Genomic DNA, 13,553 nt, shown 5'->3' with positions numbered 1-13,553 from the left:
CGGGGAGCGGGGTTCTGGGCATGTGGGCCCTGTGGGGGCAGAGTGGCCCAGGCAGGGCAGATTCAGGACCAGAAATAAGGCGGACGGGAAGGGGGATGGGCCTGTCGGAGCTGGGTGCCCCCTGGAGAGGAGTGGGAAACAGCTTCCTGTGAAGCCCATCCGAGCCCCTGGGGGGGTTTTCAGGGCTGCCTCTGTGTGGCAGTGGCAATGGGGCGGGACGGTGCCCATCCACCTCCGCAGAGGGCCCGGGAGCCCACCATGCGAGCGCTAAGCGGGATCACTTAGAGAAATGTGTTCTAGGCACTTCGTGGTTTAGTCACACCATAAAAAGGTCTTCACAGGGGCCAGCTGTATATCTTTTAAACTAAGTTCCTCTGCCTGGCAGCAGCTACACACAGATCCTAGTAACTTGTGGGCGTCTACCAGGAGGTGTGGGCGAGACCCCTGCTCCGAGCTGGTTTCAACCACATAAAAGCCCCTTGTGATGTTGCCGTGCAGCTAGCAAAGCTTGTTCGTACTCACCCCAGAGGTACATGTGATCCCAGGATTTCCATGACAAAAGACGGCCTCGTGGACTTGAAGCCACAGGGAGACGGCTGGCTGACACTGGGTCTGTGCACACGGAGCAGCTGCCACAGAGGCCCAAGATGGGGGAGGCCGCATGGAGGGTCTGGAGAACCAGAGAACTCTCCCCATGAGCCCATCTCAAATCGGGCTGACCGATGGAGAGGGCTGTGAGGGGCATGGCGTTAAACATTCAGTTCAGCAAAAAACGTGAAAAACTGAGCCAATTTAACAGAAGATAAGCAAATGGTATATTCAAGATAGTTTTAATATTTTTTGTGAATTAGAAATACCACTTTTAGATGATGAAAATTACCACCGAAGTGACCATTTCCCCTATCGCAGAATGACATTGTATACATATAATACACAGGTGACTGCATTGGAACAACAGTATTAAAATAAATGGTAACAGATTTAAAGGGCACCTTCACTCCACACCTTGGAGGTCCATTAACCCAAGTTCAAAGAAACTTTTTAACATTAAACTAGTTTAAGTGCAAACAGTTTTTTAAAAATCTATGATTGCAGCATTGGTCTTCCTGAATCACATGTTTAAGCCAGAAAGTAACAACTTTCTCTATGAGTGCATTTCAGGTTGTCTTCCGACCACCTAAGGTATTAAAAAGATCAGTGCAAAAACAGAGTGAAGTGCTGTTGATAATAGTTGGATTTAAGGGGATTTCTTGTCCAAGAAACATTTTATTTTACACTATGTATATATGTATATATTTATATATATATATATGAGGTTTTAATTACATTGACTTTTAGAGTAAAAAGCAAGAAAATCTCATTTCTTATTTTTTACTGCAGCCCCAAAAGAATGATTTAAAAATGAAACATCTTTGGGTGAACTGAAAGGCCCCTGCCCCGCGCTTCTCTCCCACTCTCGCTCCTGCGACGTCTGCTCCCTCCGGCCGCGACTGCCTCCCACGCCGCCGGACGCCAGGCTGAGGTGGGCTCTGGACTCCGATGTCCGCGTCGCTCCCTCAGGACCCAGTCGGGCGAGAATTTTCCAGCAGGAGTGGGCTTGCTACACTACAGTCCCACCTGGAGAACTGGCCTGGTTTGGGGATGACAGTAAACCCTGCAAACAAAGCAGTTTACATTAACCCAGCAAAACACGGGGCAACGAAGAAAAGTCACAGTCACTCTTACTCTTTTCCAGGAGTTTCACATGGTCACGGTTAGATTTCTGATGGTTTGGAAGCCAAGGTTTTAACAACCCCTCCATTTCCATCTACTTGATTCCTAACTCATCGGAATCCTCTGAGCTCGGCATCTACTGAGCTCGGCCTCCTGCTTGGGTGCAAGGCTTGGGGCAGGGCTGGCCTAGGGGAGGTCTCAGGGCCGAGATTCTTTGCAGCATCACTGGCCCAAAGGTGAGGGGCACCCCGTAGGGGGCTGTTCACTGCCGCCTCCAACGGCTGTGCGCCCAGTCCCCTGGAGCCAGGGTAGGCCTCCAAGGAGGGAGTCTCTTGGCACTTCCTAAAGGCATGGCTTTCTCTGATGGTGCTGTGCTGGTGGGGCCCCTCTGGCTGTAGCGCCGGCATACAGGGCCCAACAGGTAAAGCAAGGAGGACCTGGGACAAAGCCCAGTCCTGCCACTTGGCCTGGTGGACTTGGGGACTCTCTGCACCAGTAAGAGGTGGTGTCTGTCCCTTCAGGGTGGCTCCTACTGAGAGGCCACAGGCTCTCACTGATTTCTTGCAATATAGGCGTGAGCTTAAGATAAACCTCTTACACAGCAAAGAGCACTAGGTTTCTTTGCATTTACTGGGATGCCATCAGAATTTGGCCTCATTCATTTACTAAGAATTTTAAGGTTACAATAGTGCAACACTGCAGCTATAGATTTTCAGTTTTGACACAAGCATCCTTAGCTGTCCTGAAACACGCTGCACTTGGTTGGCGCTATGTAAGCAAGGTGGCCACCTGCTCACATAGCGGAATCGCGCCGACACAGATGAGGGTGACCACCTGAAACTGACCTTCAGCTTCGCCCACACCTCGCTGGAGAGGAGCTGGGAAACACGTGGTCCTGCTGCAAGTCATTTTATCTCCAGTTTCTCACGTCAAACCTGAAATCTGTTCATCTGGACAAGGTCAGGAAGCAAAGAGCTGATGGAATTTAGCAACCTGCCCCCGCTCAGAATTGACAGAAGCTCATCTCTGGGTTCCAGGACCCACTCCTGGAGGGGACACAGCCCTGTCCGACCTCACGGCGAGGGCAGCTCCGCGCTTCTCACTCAGACCCTTCAACACAGCCGGGTGAAGTCCAGACAGCGGAGGGAAAGCTCTGGCCCACCCAACCCGGGGAGACTGCCCACCTCGGCCCGGCGCACAGAGGGAAGGACAGCTGTCTTACTGCCTCAGTGATGGGGGCAGCCTTTGGCCAAGTGAGGAGAAACGCTCCTCAGGGGCTGCAGAGAGAGGCCGCGAGGGCCAGCTCCCTGTCCCTGGTGGGCAGTCTGGAGTGGAGTCACCTGTGTCACAGATAAACCTCCTCAGGGTCTAAGGCAATTCAGAGTCAGGAAAGTGGATTCCGGGAGCCACAGGATGTCCAGGAACTGTCAAATGTACCCAAGGCAGAGGTCCCCATTCTCCCCAAACTGCTCCTCCCTGCAAAGGGGGACAGAGATGCAGAGGCCCCCACCCCAGGCCTCTCAACCCACAGGGCCTGAGCCCCCTTTCCCAGCCCCCGCCAATTGTGGGTGATGTTCGTGCTGAGGACACCCGTCCCACTGGGGCAGGTGGTATCTCCAGACCAGCGTTGCTAGCACAAGGATACGCCAGCCACACATGAAATTTAAAACTAGTGGCACATCTAACAATTAAAAACTGGTCAAATGAATTTAAATATTTAACCCAACATATCCCATATTATCATTTCAACATGTAATCAATGTGAGAATTACTAATGATATAAGAAGCCTTGGAGGTTGGTTGGGACCAGCCCCCTGTCCAGTGTCCAGGGGCCCCAGGTGGCAGCGGGGTCTGGCCACCCTGGCCCAGCCCCTCCCCGGCCTTAGGCTTTGTCCAGTTCTGAGTGTGAGGGGCTGGAGGCCTAGGCGCCTTTCTGTGCAGTTCCGAGGGAGGAAGGGAGCTGAGGTACAGAGGGGCAGGGCACCGGCTTCCTGGGTCCTGAGGTCAGTGGGGACACCACTGGAAAGCCACCCTGCCTTCAGGGGCTGCAGGAGGCTCTCCTAGCCAGAGTGAAAGCACTCAGTCTCCAGGTCTCGCTGGTCTAAAGCCCTAATCCAGCTGTGGCGGCCGCGGGGAGCTGACAGCAGTCCGCCAGGATGTTTGAAAGAGACCCTGATGGTCATCTCAGCGAGCAGCTGCCCTCAAACCCTCCAGCTCCTGCGGTCCACACCCACCTAAACCACCAACTGGACAGGGTGAACAGGCCAGCCCTTTTGATGCCAACCCCGAGGGACAATGACTTTAGAAAGGACACTGTGCAGCATTACGCCTGGGGTCCTGCCCCTCAGGCCCTGAGCCAGAAGCAGTCGTGGGTGAAAACCGCAAGAGGACCCCAGGCACCCCGTCCAGGAGCCCCCCCTGCCAGAGCGGGGAGAGAAGTGTGGTGTGGGGGCAAGGCCAGGGGCTGGGCCTCCAGGCCCCTGGTGGGCACCAGGTGTGGGTGCAGATTTGGGATGCTCCTGGGGTGGGGGGCGGGTGAGGCAGAGTCTGAAACAAGAGGACTGGGGGAGGGGAGGGCCCCTCAGGACTAAACAGGGAATGGCCGCAGGCAGGGGGTCTGCACGCGGGCCGGGAGCCTGTCCGGCCTTGGTATGTTGGAGAGGGAGACCTGACACCTGTCTGCTTCTTGGAGATGGAACTGTTTGCTGGACAGAATGGACAGTGGAGACATCAGAGGAAGCATCACTGTTCAAAAGAAAATTAAATGTAAAAAGTAACCTTATTTCTATAAGCCTGTGCTTTAGTTGAAAGGTTCCTGGGTGATGACAAGAGAGATGGAAAACGCACACTTAACAGGCCTCCATCGAAGACTCAGACTCCTCTCGAGGGAGGCCCAGCCTGACACATTAATGGAGGGGCACGGTTTGGGGCACGCTTTTCAGAGTGGGGGACCTGCTCCCCGACCCGCCATCCACGGCCCACATGGCGACCCTCTGCCCCTCCGCCTGCACCCTCCTTTCCCCCGGCAGGATCAAGGGAGCGGGGCAGCGCCTGGCCTTGGAGACCTTGCTGGTGTCCAGCGGTCTGGGCAGCGTGGCAACTGCCGGTCTGTCCACCTGACACCAGACAGCTGGCAATTAAGAGCTTTGCAAGCATCACTGCATTTCTCCAGCCAAGAGTCGGCATAAGGTCCTAACAGCCCCCTAGGAAGGCAGCCTGTTACAGGAACAGTGGTGACTCCTGGGTCTAACATTTCATAGCTGGTCTGTTCTCACCGGAGTTGCCATTTCATTCCTGCTGGAGATCTCATATGGAAACTGATAAAATTCTCCAGCTCTTAGTTTGGGTTTGATCCTAATTTACAATACTAAGCTAACAGAATTAAACATTGTTTCACAAGAATGCATAGGGAAAAGCAATACTTCGGCTACAATTTACAACCAAGGAACGTGTCTTTGTGCACGGCTGTTGCCAAGATTGCAGACCCTGAAAGCAAGAAAAGACATGGGGGTCACAGAGGCCCCCATCAGACAGAAGCCTTGTCCTGAAGCTCTGCTGGGCCCCTAGCGGGCTCCCATCTGACCCCAGTTATCTTGGACTCACCCATAAACCTTTGAGACCTCAGAACCTCGAGGGGGCAGCTGTGGGATGAGGTCGGAAGAGGTCGGCGGGTTCGGGCTGCATGTGGATCACCAAGTCATCCCAGCACTGCTCAAAGCCTGGTCAATTGATTCTCTCAAAGTCACCCTCACCCCACACAAAAGTGACATGCGTGTTGGCCTCGGGACAGGTCCTGAGACCTTGTAGAAAGTGAAGGAAAGAGCCACGAGAGGAGCTGAGCACGACCGTGCACAGATAGGTCACGGGAAGGTGCCCTGCACCCAGAGCGCGGATCCCCGAGGCTATGCTTCTAGGCACCTGCCAGGAAGGCTCCCCCGAATGACCTCTCTGAGAGACTAAGAGGGAAAGATTCGTAAAGTGATGCCTTTTTCTAGAGATGGTGTGCAAACATGATGAGAAACATCACCAGGCTAACTCCCTCCAGGGCCGTTGTTTCTAGCTATGCATACATTTTCTGTAGCCCGTCCCCAAGGATCCCAGTACTCACGCCACCCAGACCACTGTACAGAAGAACCAAGAACAGCCGGACAGAGTAGCTACCATTTCATTCTAAGGCACGTGAGGCCAGAGTCCCTGGACTCACTGAGTCAGACTTAGGAAGTAGATGTGGGGCTAGGAGAGGGACGTGCTCCCTCCCCTAGCACATCCTTTGGGCCATTCCCTGAGCATCTGCACCCCTCCCTGTCCCAGACCCACTGTTAGCTATAGGCCTGGGAACTTGGCTCCACTGGGCAGCTGCCCCTTTGCTGTCCTTAACCTGCCCAACAATGGGTCACACTGATGGTGGCACATTGCTCCAAAGAGACCACTCTACCCAGAAAAAGTGATCATGCTCTTTTCAGACATCTGGGGAAAAGGCAAGGGCTCCTGGGAGAACCGTGGTTGGGAAGAGACCCTTCCATCGCCTGCGGGCCCTCGGACTCCTGGGTGACCCACTGTGGCTCTGAAATCCTCCCTGCTCTGTGGGGCAGGGGGAGGGGCCTCACTATGTCCTCCTAAAGCCTAGCCTGAGTCGCTTCAGGGGCACTCCCTGTGCCGGCCCCATGGAAGGCTGCTCAGAGGCTCCGGTCTTACAGGCGGTAGGCTGAGTGCCTCTACATTTTGTTCCTTCCAAGACACCCAGTGGCCCAGATGCAACTATTTCAACAGGCTGGACTTACAATATTTTTTCAAGGTACAAACTAGTTATTCTTAAAAGATCAAAATTGTGCATGTGTCTCTAAACTTGCTGTCAACCTAGTAGTGTTCAGGGCTTAAAATCTACTCAGTGCTAAGGAAAAACATACAGCTCCTATGGCAGTGATCCCGGCGGGCCACTTGGAGGGCGGAGCATGTGACCATCCCCTCCACTCTGGTATCTGGGAGCTTCGGGCCAAAGGCAAGAGCCCAAGCCCTTCAGCACTGGAGGCTCGGGAGGGCAGCACGGCTGGGAAGGCGCCAGCGTGCACCCCTGGAGATCGCTGAGGCAGGCGGCCCGCCTGCAGGCTGGGCAGCTGGGAGGGAGCTTCCAGAGGCCTTGCCAGCCCCAAGCTCCAGGCCCGGACTCCAGGCTCACGGCCGTTTGCGGGGAGCAGCAGGGCCTGACGAGGGTGCCGGGGAGGGGGGCCTGCACATCTATTGAAGCTTTTGGGGATGGAGGTAGCAGGTGCTGCTCAGAGGGAGGGCGTGGCCCACACAGCGCGAGCCCACACATCACATACCACTGCCCCCCGGAGCATGGACCACCCCGCTGCCCTGCTGCCTCCAGGCCTGCTGTGTGGGCAGGATGACCCCAACAGCGACAACAGAGCCTCAAGCAAACTGTCCAGGATTCTGAGTAGGAAAACAACAACATCTCCCCAGGAAAAGGGCTGCTAAGGAAGAAAGCCTGGAGCCGCCTCTCCACCCTCCCGGCAGCTGGCTGTGGAGCTGGAGAGACCGCCGCCCGCCCAGCCCCGGCAACTTGAGCGTCGGCATGCGCGTTAGACAGAACCTTCACCAGCTCGGCTGAAGAGTCAGTCCACCGTCCCCCCAAGACTGGGCTTGGCTTAGATGAAGGTCGCAGAAGACAGCACCTTCCATACTCAGAGCAAACATTTAACTTAGTAAGTTTCTAATTATGAGAAACTCAGAATCAGTAATAAGAGGTAGCAGTTTCTGGGGCTATCTGTTCCATAAACATTAACAAGGCCCTTAATTTTACAGCATTTAAAAGCTTTTCTTTTGTGGTTCATTGAGATTTTGTTTAAAGCTTAGATGTGAAAATGACTATTGAAAATTATCTGCATTTACAATTCATTCACACGTGTTTATTTAAGGTCAGTATACAGAGGACAACCCCAAAGTTCTTCGGAATATCAAGTATGTAGTAAGTCTCTAGCCGTGACAGTGACAAGGGAACAGCTAAAAACCAAGGCAGTGAAACAAACACACGATTTTCTTAAAGTATAAAGTAACAATACTGATATTAAAGCTTCATTAATTATTGCAACAGTTAAGAACTTAATTTACCAACATATCATGTTAGGAAGACTCTTTATGAAATTTATTCAAGTTTTCAAGAAATTAGGTGAAAATGTAAAAAAGGAAATACATATGAATTTTACTTTTGATTTTCACTAAAGGTAAATATTCATACAATTTTATACAGTGTCACCTAACATAGTAACCTTTAATAAACTTAGGTATACAGAAATAAAAAATGCAGAAAACCTTTCTTTTACATTTCTAAATGGAGAGACAACGATTTAACCAAGACACGGAGTTCATGTAACAGACACAGCAATGAACAGAGTCAGTACCAGTGGGACAGCTTCCCCCTCCCAGCCCAGAGGGGCTTTTCTGCACAGGTTTGAACTTGGCTCTGAGCTTCAAAGAGAACAGCTGAACACAAGCGCTTTCCCAGCTGAGCCCTGGCCACCCTTTCCCAGCCCAGACGCTCTCTCTGGCCGGCTCCGGGGCCATGGAGCCGAGCCCCCGACGGCCTCACGCACAGCACGGGGTGCTGTGCTCGGTGCATCTGTCCCAGGAAATCCACAGTCGAACTCTGCTTGCAGGGCTTCCTCCGACAGTCAGATACACAAAACGTGGCATCTGGGTTTTCCAAAGGATTCCTTCTCCAGTGCTCCCCGACCCTTTCGCCCCCTCACACCTTGAGCTTCCTCAAGAGAGCAAAGATCTCCCTCCCAAGCAAGAGGTCATGAGGACCCTGTCCACCAGTGCAGACAGCTGATACGACAGCTTCACCAGCTTCAGCACAAACTCAACACCTGACAGGTTCTTAAAAGTTCAAGATGTACCACCGGCAGTGGCGGACTCAGGGAGAAGTGGCCGCTGGGCTACCTGCCAGCTAGGACTTGGCCGCTAAGCCAGACAGCGGAGCAGAATACTGAGTCCCATCTAGGACATGTCTACACGCCGTACAGACTGATAACGTTTCATAGCCTTTGGTTTCTCGTGGTTCCCAAATGTCTGAGACAACGATCCCTGTTAGAGCTTACTTCTGCATCTCCACTCCTCCACTGTTCTACCGTAAGGCATTTGTCCTTAGCCCCAAGTCAATGGCTCACAGGAGAATACTTCAAAAACGCTAGGAGGTTCAATCACCACAAAAGACAAAATTAAGATTCTCCACCATTATTTAAGTAAATTTAGAATCCAAAGCTACTGGTTATTTTTAAAGAGTCTGCCTACTCTCTCTTACATGTTTGCTTTTAAAAGAAAGGAAAGTTTTCCAAAGGCTTCCTTCCCCAGCCCCCCAGGAGAGGAGCGGCTCAGGGAAGGGCCGGGGCTGGGGCAGCCAGTGGGCTCAGAAGCCCGCATCAGCAGTCAGCACAAGCCTCGCTCCTGGAGCTCCCAGAAGGCTAAAGGAGGCGAGCCAGAGACGAGTGGAGAGCCACTGCCTGGCCTGTGCCCTCGGAGGGACAAGAGCTTCTGTCCTGTGGGCAGGCTGAGTTACCTCCTGCTGGGAGGGAGCAGGGTTCGAGTGCCACTCTGAGCACTTTATTTCTGGTCTCTTCATCGACGTGTTTCAGTGCTCAATAGAAAAGTTGTGCTGACAGAGTAGTAACAGCCTCTTCTTGCCAAAAGCTGTTTTATTCCAGAGGTTTGGTTAGAAAAGAGATTCTCGCTCAGGATAATATTTAAGCTGAAAAACTTAAATTTCAATGAGGAAGCTCAAAGTTTGGTGAGAAAACACCGAAAATACTCCCCAGATCTCTCTTAGTGGCCGCTGTGCCCCACACACCTGCGATTGGGACCTCTCGTAGCTCCCCCTGCCCCCTGCTCCGCCCTGGGTCTGCAGGAGCCGCTGTGCAGAAGCAAACCCGGGCCAGGAAGGGAAGAGCCCACCCGCCCTCTCCAGGGCCCTCTTCTCAAGCTGCCGGCAGCTCTAGTCCTGGTCTTGGAGAACACCTTGCATCCTGCCCTCCTGACTGCAGGAGAAGGGCTCTGCTGGCTGTCAAAGAAAGGGGGCAGGCATCAGAGCGGCTAAGCCGACGAAGCAGCAGCGCCTGCAGCGTCCAGAACCAGCCCGGGCCAAGCCACACAGCCCCTCCCCAGCACAGGGACCCAGACCAGGTGCCAGAGACACATCCAGGAAACACCAACAGAAACCGGAACAACAAGACTGACCAAGCCCCAAATCCAGACTGTGTGGTGACCGTGGTTTTTAAAACTGGAGGTGGGGTAAAGGTGGGGGCAGATGGGGGAGATGGTCACACAGGCTTCTGCGGACACATTTAACAGCTTATTTTTTAGGGGACCACTAACATCCTCCTCTTGCCTCTCACACCTCTGCTTCCATCAACAGACTGCCCCTGGGCAGGTTATCCGTCACCTGAGGACGCTGAAGGGCGGAAGGAACCAGAAGAAGCCCAGTCAGTGACACAGGCCACACGCACAGCTTTTCTGCCACAGTGCGAGGAGCCAAGTGCTCAGAACTGAAAGGCTGTGCAGGACACACTCCCCCATAAAGGCCACTTACCTGGGATTAGCCACTCTTTGCTTAGGCCACATACAAAGTCTTGAATTTTGAAACTGCATACTCAATGCCTCAGAAGCATTTGAAACTGAATTTCTAAAACTAGGTAGGTACATAAAATTGCACATGGAGTGTTGGTTCCTAATCTCTCCACCTGACAGCCCAATTTATTAGCCTCCAAATTTCAAACAGTCCACAAGAATGGCTGTCTTTGCTACCTTACATTAGTTAACATTTAGGAACAAAGGACCGCATCTTACAGGCAGATAGGACATTAACATTCCCATGGACCGTGATGCATAAGCGACAAGCACCTGGAAGGCCACCGTGGTTCTCAAGTGGAAGAACACTGCTATAGAGGTAACAGAAGCCACCGTGGGAAGGACACAGAGTGAAGCATGCAGCCAGGACACGTGTGGGGCGGGCGGCGGGCTGGGAGCAGCCTGGCCATCCTGCGAGGGCTGCTTTAAGAGTACCCGGAGCTGCTGCTCACCTGCCAGTATCACACCACAGAGGAACGAGTGTCTCCAGGTCAGCACTTCGCTGACTCCCATTCCCTACTCAGACCAGCATAAATAATCAGTATCTCTGTGTTTACTTAACAAAGGTGTGCACAACAGAAAAATCAACCTAAGTGACCAAAATAAGTTAGCAAATAAGATCATCTTCACCTTGACATAAAAGACACAGCTCAAACGGCCATGCTGTCCGTAGTGAGAACAGAAATCTGGAAAGAAACTCCTCCCACAGCTGGTGAGGCTCAGAAGGAGTGGGAGTCCACCACTGGGAGGGACGGGCTGTGAGCCCTGAGGACAGGGGACCCGCCACCACCAGCCAACAAGGAGCGGAGCGGCCTGCACGCGCCCTCCCTCTGCCGGGACACAAAACCCAAGTCTTCACAGAGAAAGCTGAGGGCTCTGCCTAGGGCCTACGGTCATGTGCCTTTCTAGACCGGGGGGGGGGGGGGGGGCGGGGGGGGGGCAGGGAGAGACAAAAAAACAAAATGGGAAAAAAGAAAAAAGGAAAAAAAAATCCTCCCAACCCCCACCAAAAACAAAAGAAAACAAAACCTCCTTCCCCTTGGGAAAAACGTAAGCAAATGCACGGGACATAAAAGACCTTGGCTTCTGTGGCAAGAGGCACTTCTGACAAGGCTGCTGGCGCCCTCAGCCGCGGGCCACGGTCACTATCCAGGCTCTGAGAAACGTGGGTTTTTATTTAGTGCACAGAATCTCAATCAAAGTGCTACAAACTGCTTCTTTGAAAAAAGATGTTTATTAAACAATTTTAATTGTCATAAAATGACTAAAATGGGTTTTAAAAATTAAGGCTCTTCTCTTTCTGTGGATTGCCAGAACAATGTAAAAATAATATCAATCAACCCTGCTGAATGCTTTGTTCCTAAAGTTAAATTTCATAGATTCCTAAACATTTTATGATTAAGATAAAAAATTGGACTATAAATGACAATTAATGGCCGTCCGTATTGAATACACACTCTGATCAGGTGTACAATATTCTAATTGAGTAGTTAAGCAAAAATTTTCCAGTTAAAGCAGAAATTTTAATTTTAGCATTTTAAAGTCATAGCTTCCCCACACTGTCATGATTTCCCTAAAATCGAAATAGGCTAATACAGGAACGCTAACCTTGGGACTCTATATACTCCCAGGAGGGTGACTGACTCGGCTGGCAATTAGTTTGATTATATTCTTTTAAACGTTCTAAGGTGAATTATCAAATGATTCAGAATTACATGGCATGCAGTATCCAAAATTATGGCTCTGATGCATTTAAGATTTACATTAAGAATAAGGAGTGTCATTCACATTCATTGTACACCCCACCCCTCCCGCGAGGAAAAATCACTACCTATTCAAGTTCTCAATCTGGTGCAGCATCAAGGATTAAAACTTACCACTTTACCAGGCCTTCCCCACGTGCACACAAAGCCCTCCTGACAAGCAGTGACTACACAGTCTTCAAGGAAAACCAGCACAGTCAGCCTCTCGTGAGCTATCTTTTTGCAGACGAGCGGCTCCAGCAGGGGGACGTCCTCCATTCGGGGACACAGAGGCGTCCCCAGAGTTTTGGCCGGGTCCGTTCTGGCTTTGGTGACCAGGTTCAGCTTGTCGCTGCTCTTGCTAGAAATGTGCCCCATGCTGTGGTTGCGCTTGTGGTCCTTCTCGTGGTGCCTGTCCTTCCGGTCATGCAGTGAGAGCGTTGCGAACTTGCTGACCCCGGAAGCGACAGCCCCGTCCGCCACGCCACCCTTGCCGCCGGCGCCGGAGCCCGCCGAGTGCGGGAGGCTGTTGGAGCGCGGCAGCGGTGGCGGCGCCGCGTTGCCGGCCGTCGGGACGCTGTTCCCGGTGCTTCCGGCAGGAGGGCTCGTGGCGTTCATGACGTTCGTGTGTGTCCTTGCTCTCGAGAGGGGCTGGTGAGGGAAAAGGATGTCCTCCGTAAGGTCCCATAAGCAGAGCTGTGTGTCCTGGCCCACGGAGCCAAACCGATACGTAACGCTGACGGGGCGGCTCTCCGTAGAGTTCCGTTTGGACAGCCGGGACTGGGTACTATTTGCTCGATCTCTTCCAAAATGAAGAAGGTCCTGGAAGTCCTCGTCACTGCCACTGAACTCCATAGGGTCGCTTTCCTCTACGCTAGTGGTATAGGGGTCAAATGCCACGACGCTGACCCAGGATTTGTGCCCGTGGCCTCGAGCTATCACTCGGCAGTCTACAAAAGACCAGACTGTCACCAGGTCGTCCTCGCCCCCAGTCACGATGTACTTGCCGTCCGGGCTCCAGCACACACACAGCAAGCCGCCAAAGTAGCTTTTCATCGTGCCGTGCAGCTCCACCGAGTCAAAGTTGAACACCCGCAGGAAGCCGTCCTGGCTCACGCACGCCAAGAACTTGCCATCTGGGGAGAAAGCAAACTCGTTGAGGGCCCCCTCGCCCACCGTCCACTTAAGGAGAGGGTTCCTCGTGGATTTGCTCTTGCAAGTGTGCACGGCAAAGCTCTCTCCCTGCTTCAGGAGCTGGTAGTGGGGGGCTGTGGTGCCACAAGCGTGCTCCACATTATACAAGTACGTGCTCCCACTCGAATGGGCTACTAGGAAAAGGCTTTCCGAACCAGGAACCCATCTGACACAGGTTACTCGTGACTTGTCTATTAGTCTCTGTGAAGACAAAGGAGAACAAGTTATCACAACGGAGAAGTTGGAAAGGTCTACTTTTCCAGCAAGAATACTCGTCCGCTT

At 52.5% G+C, this 13,553-nt stretch overlaps 1 protein-coding gene across 22 annotated transcripts in view; it reads right to left on the bottom strand.

Moving 5' to 3' along the window:
* Nucleotides 1–814: 814 nt before the first annotated feature.
* WDR20 (WD repeat domain 20) overlaps nt 815–13,553 on the bottom strand; it is a 59,839-nt gene continuing 47,100 nt past the window's right edge. For 11 of the 22 annotated variants that reach the window (XM_032482668.1, XM_032482671.1, XM_032482670.1 and 8 more), the window contains 2 exons: nt 12,213–13,472; nt 7,597–9,769 (listed from right to left, as the gene is read on the bottom strand). In XM_032482668.1, the coding sequence (XP_032338559.1) occupies nt 9,704–9,769; nt 12,213–13,472 (1,326 nt within the window). In that variant the 3' untranslated portion in view covers nt 7,597–9,703. Of the gene's footprint in view, nt 1,655–7,596; nt 13,473–13,553 lie in introns of those variants that run through there. The other 11 variants (XM_032482684.1, XM_032482679.1, XM_032482680.1 and 8 more) reach the window with 5 other exon arrangements.

This window comes from Camelus ferus, chromosome 6, assembly GCF_009834535.1.
Source record: "Camelus ferus isolate YT-003-E chromosome 6, BCGSAC_Cfer_1.0, whole genome shotgun sequence".
Lineage (NCBI taxonomy): Eukaryota > Metazoa > Chordata > Mammalia > Artiodactyla > Camelidae > Camelus > Camelus ferus.
The sequence above is the reverse complement of the archived record's forward strand: the minus strand, read 5'-3'. Positions and strand labels throughout refer to the sequence as shown.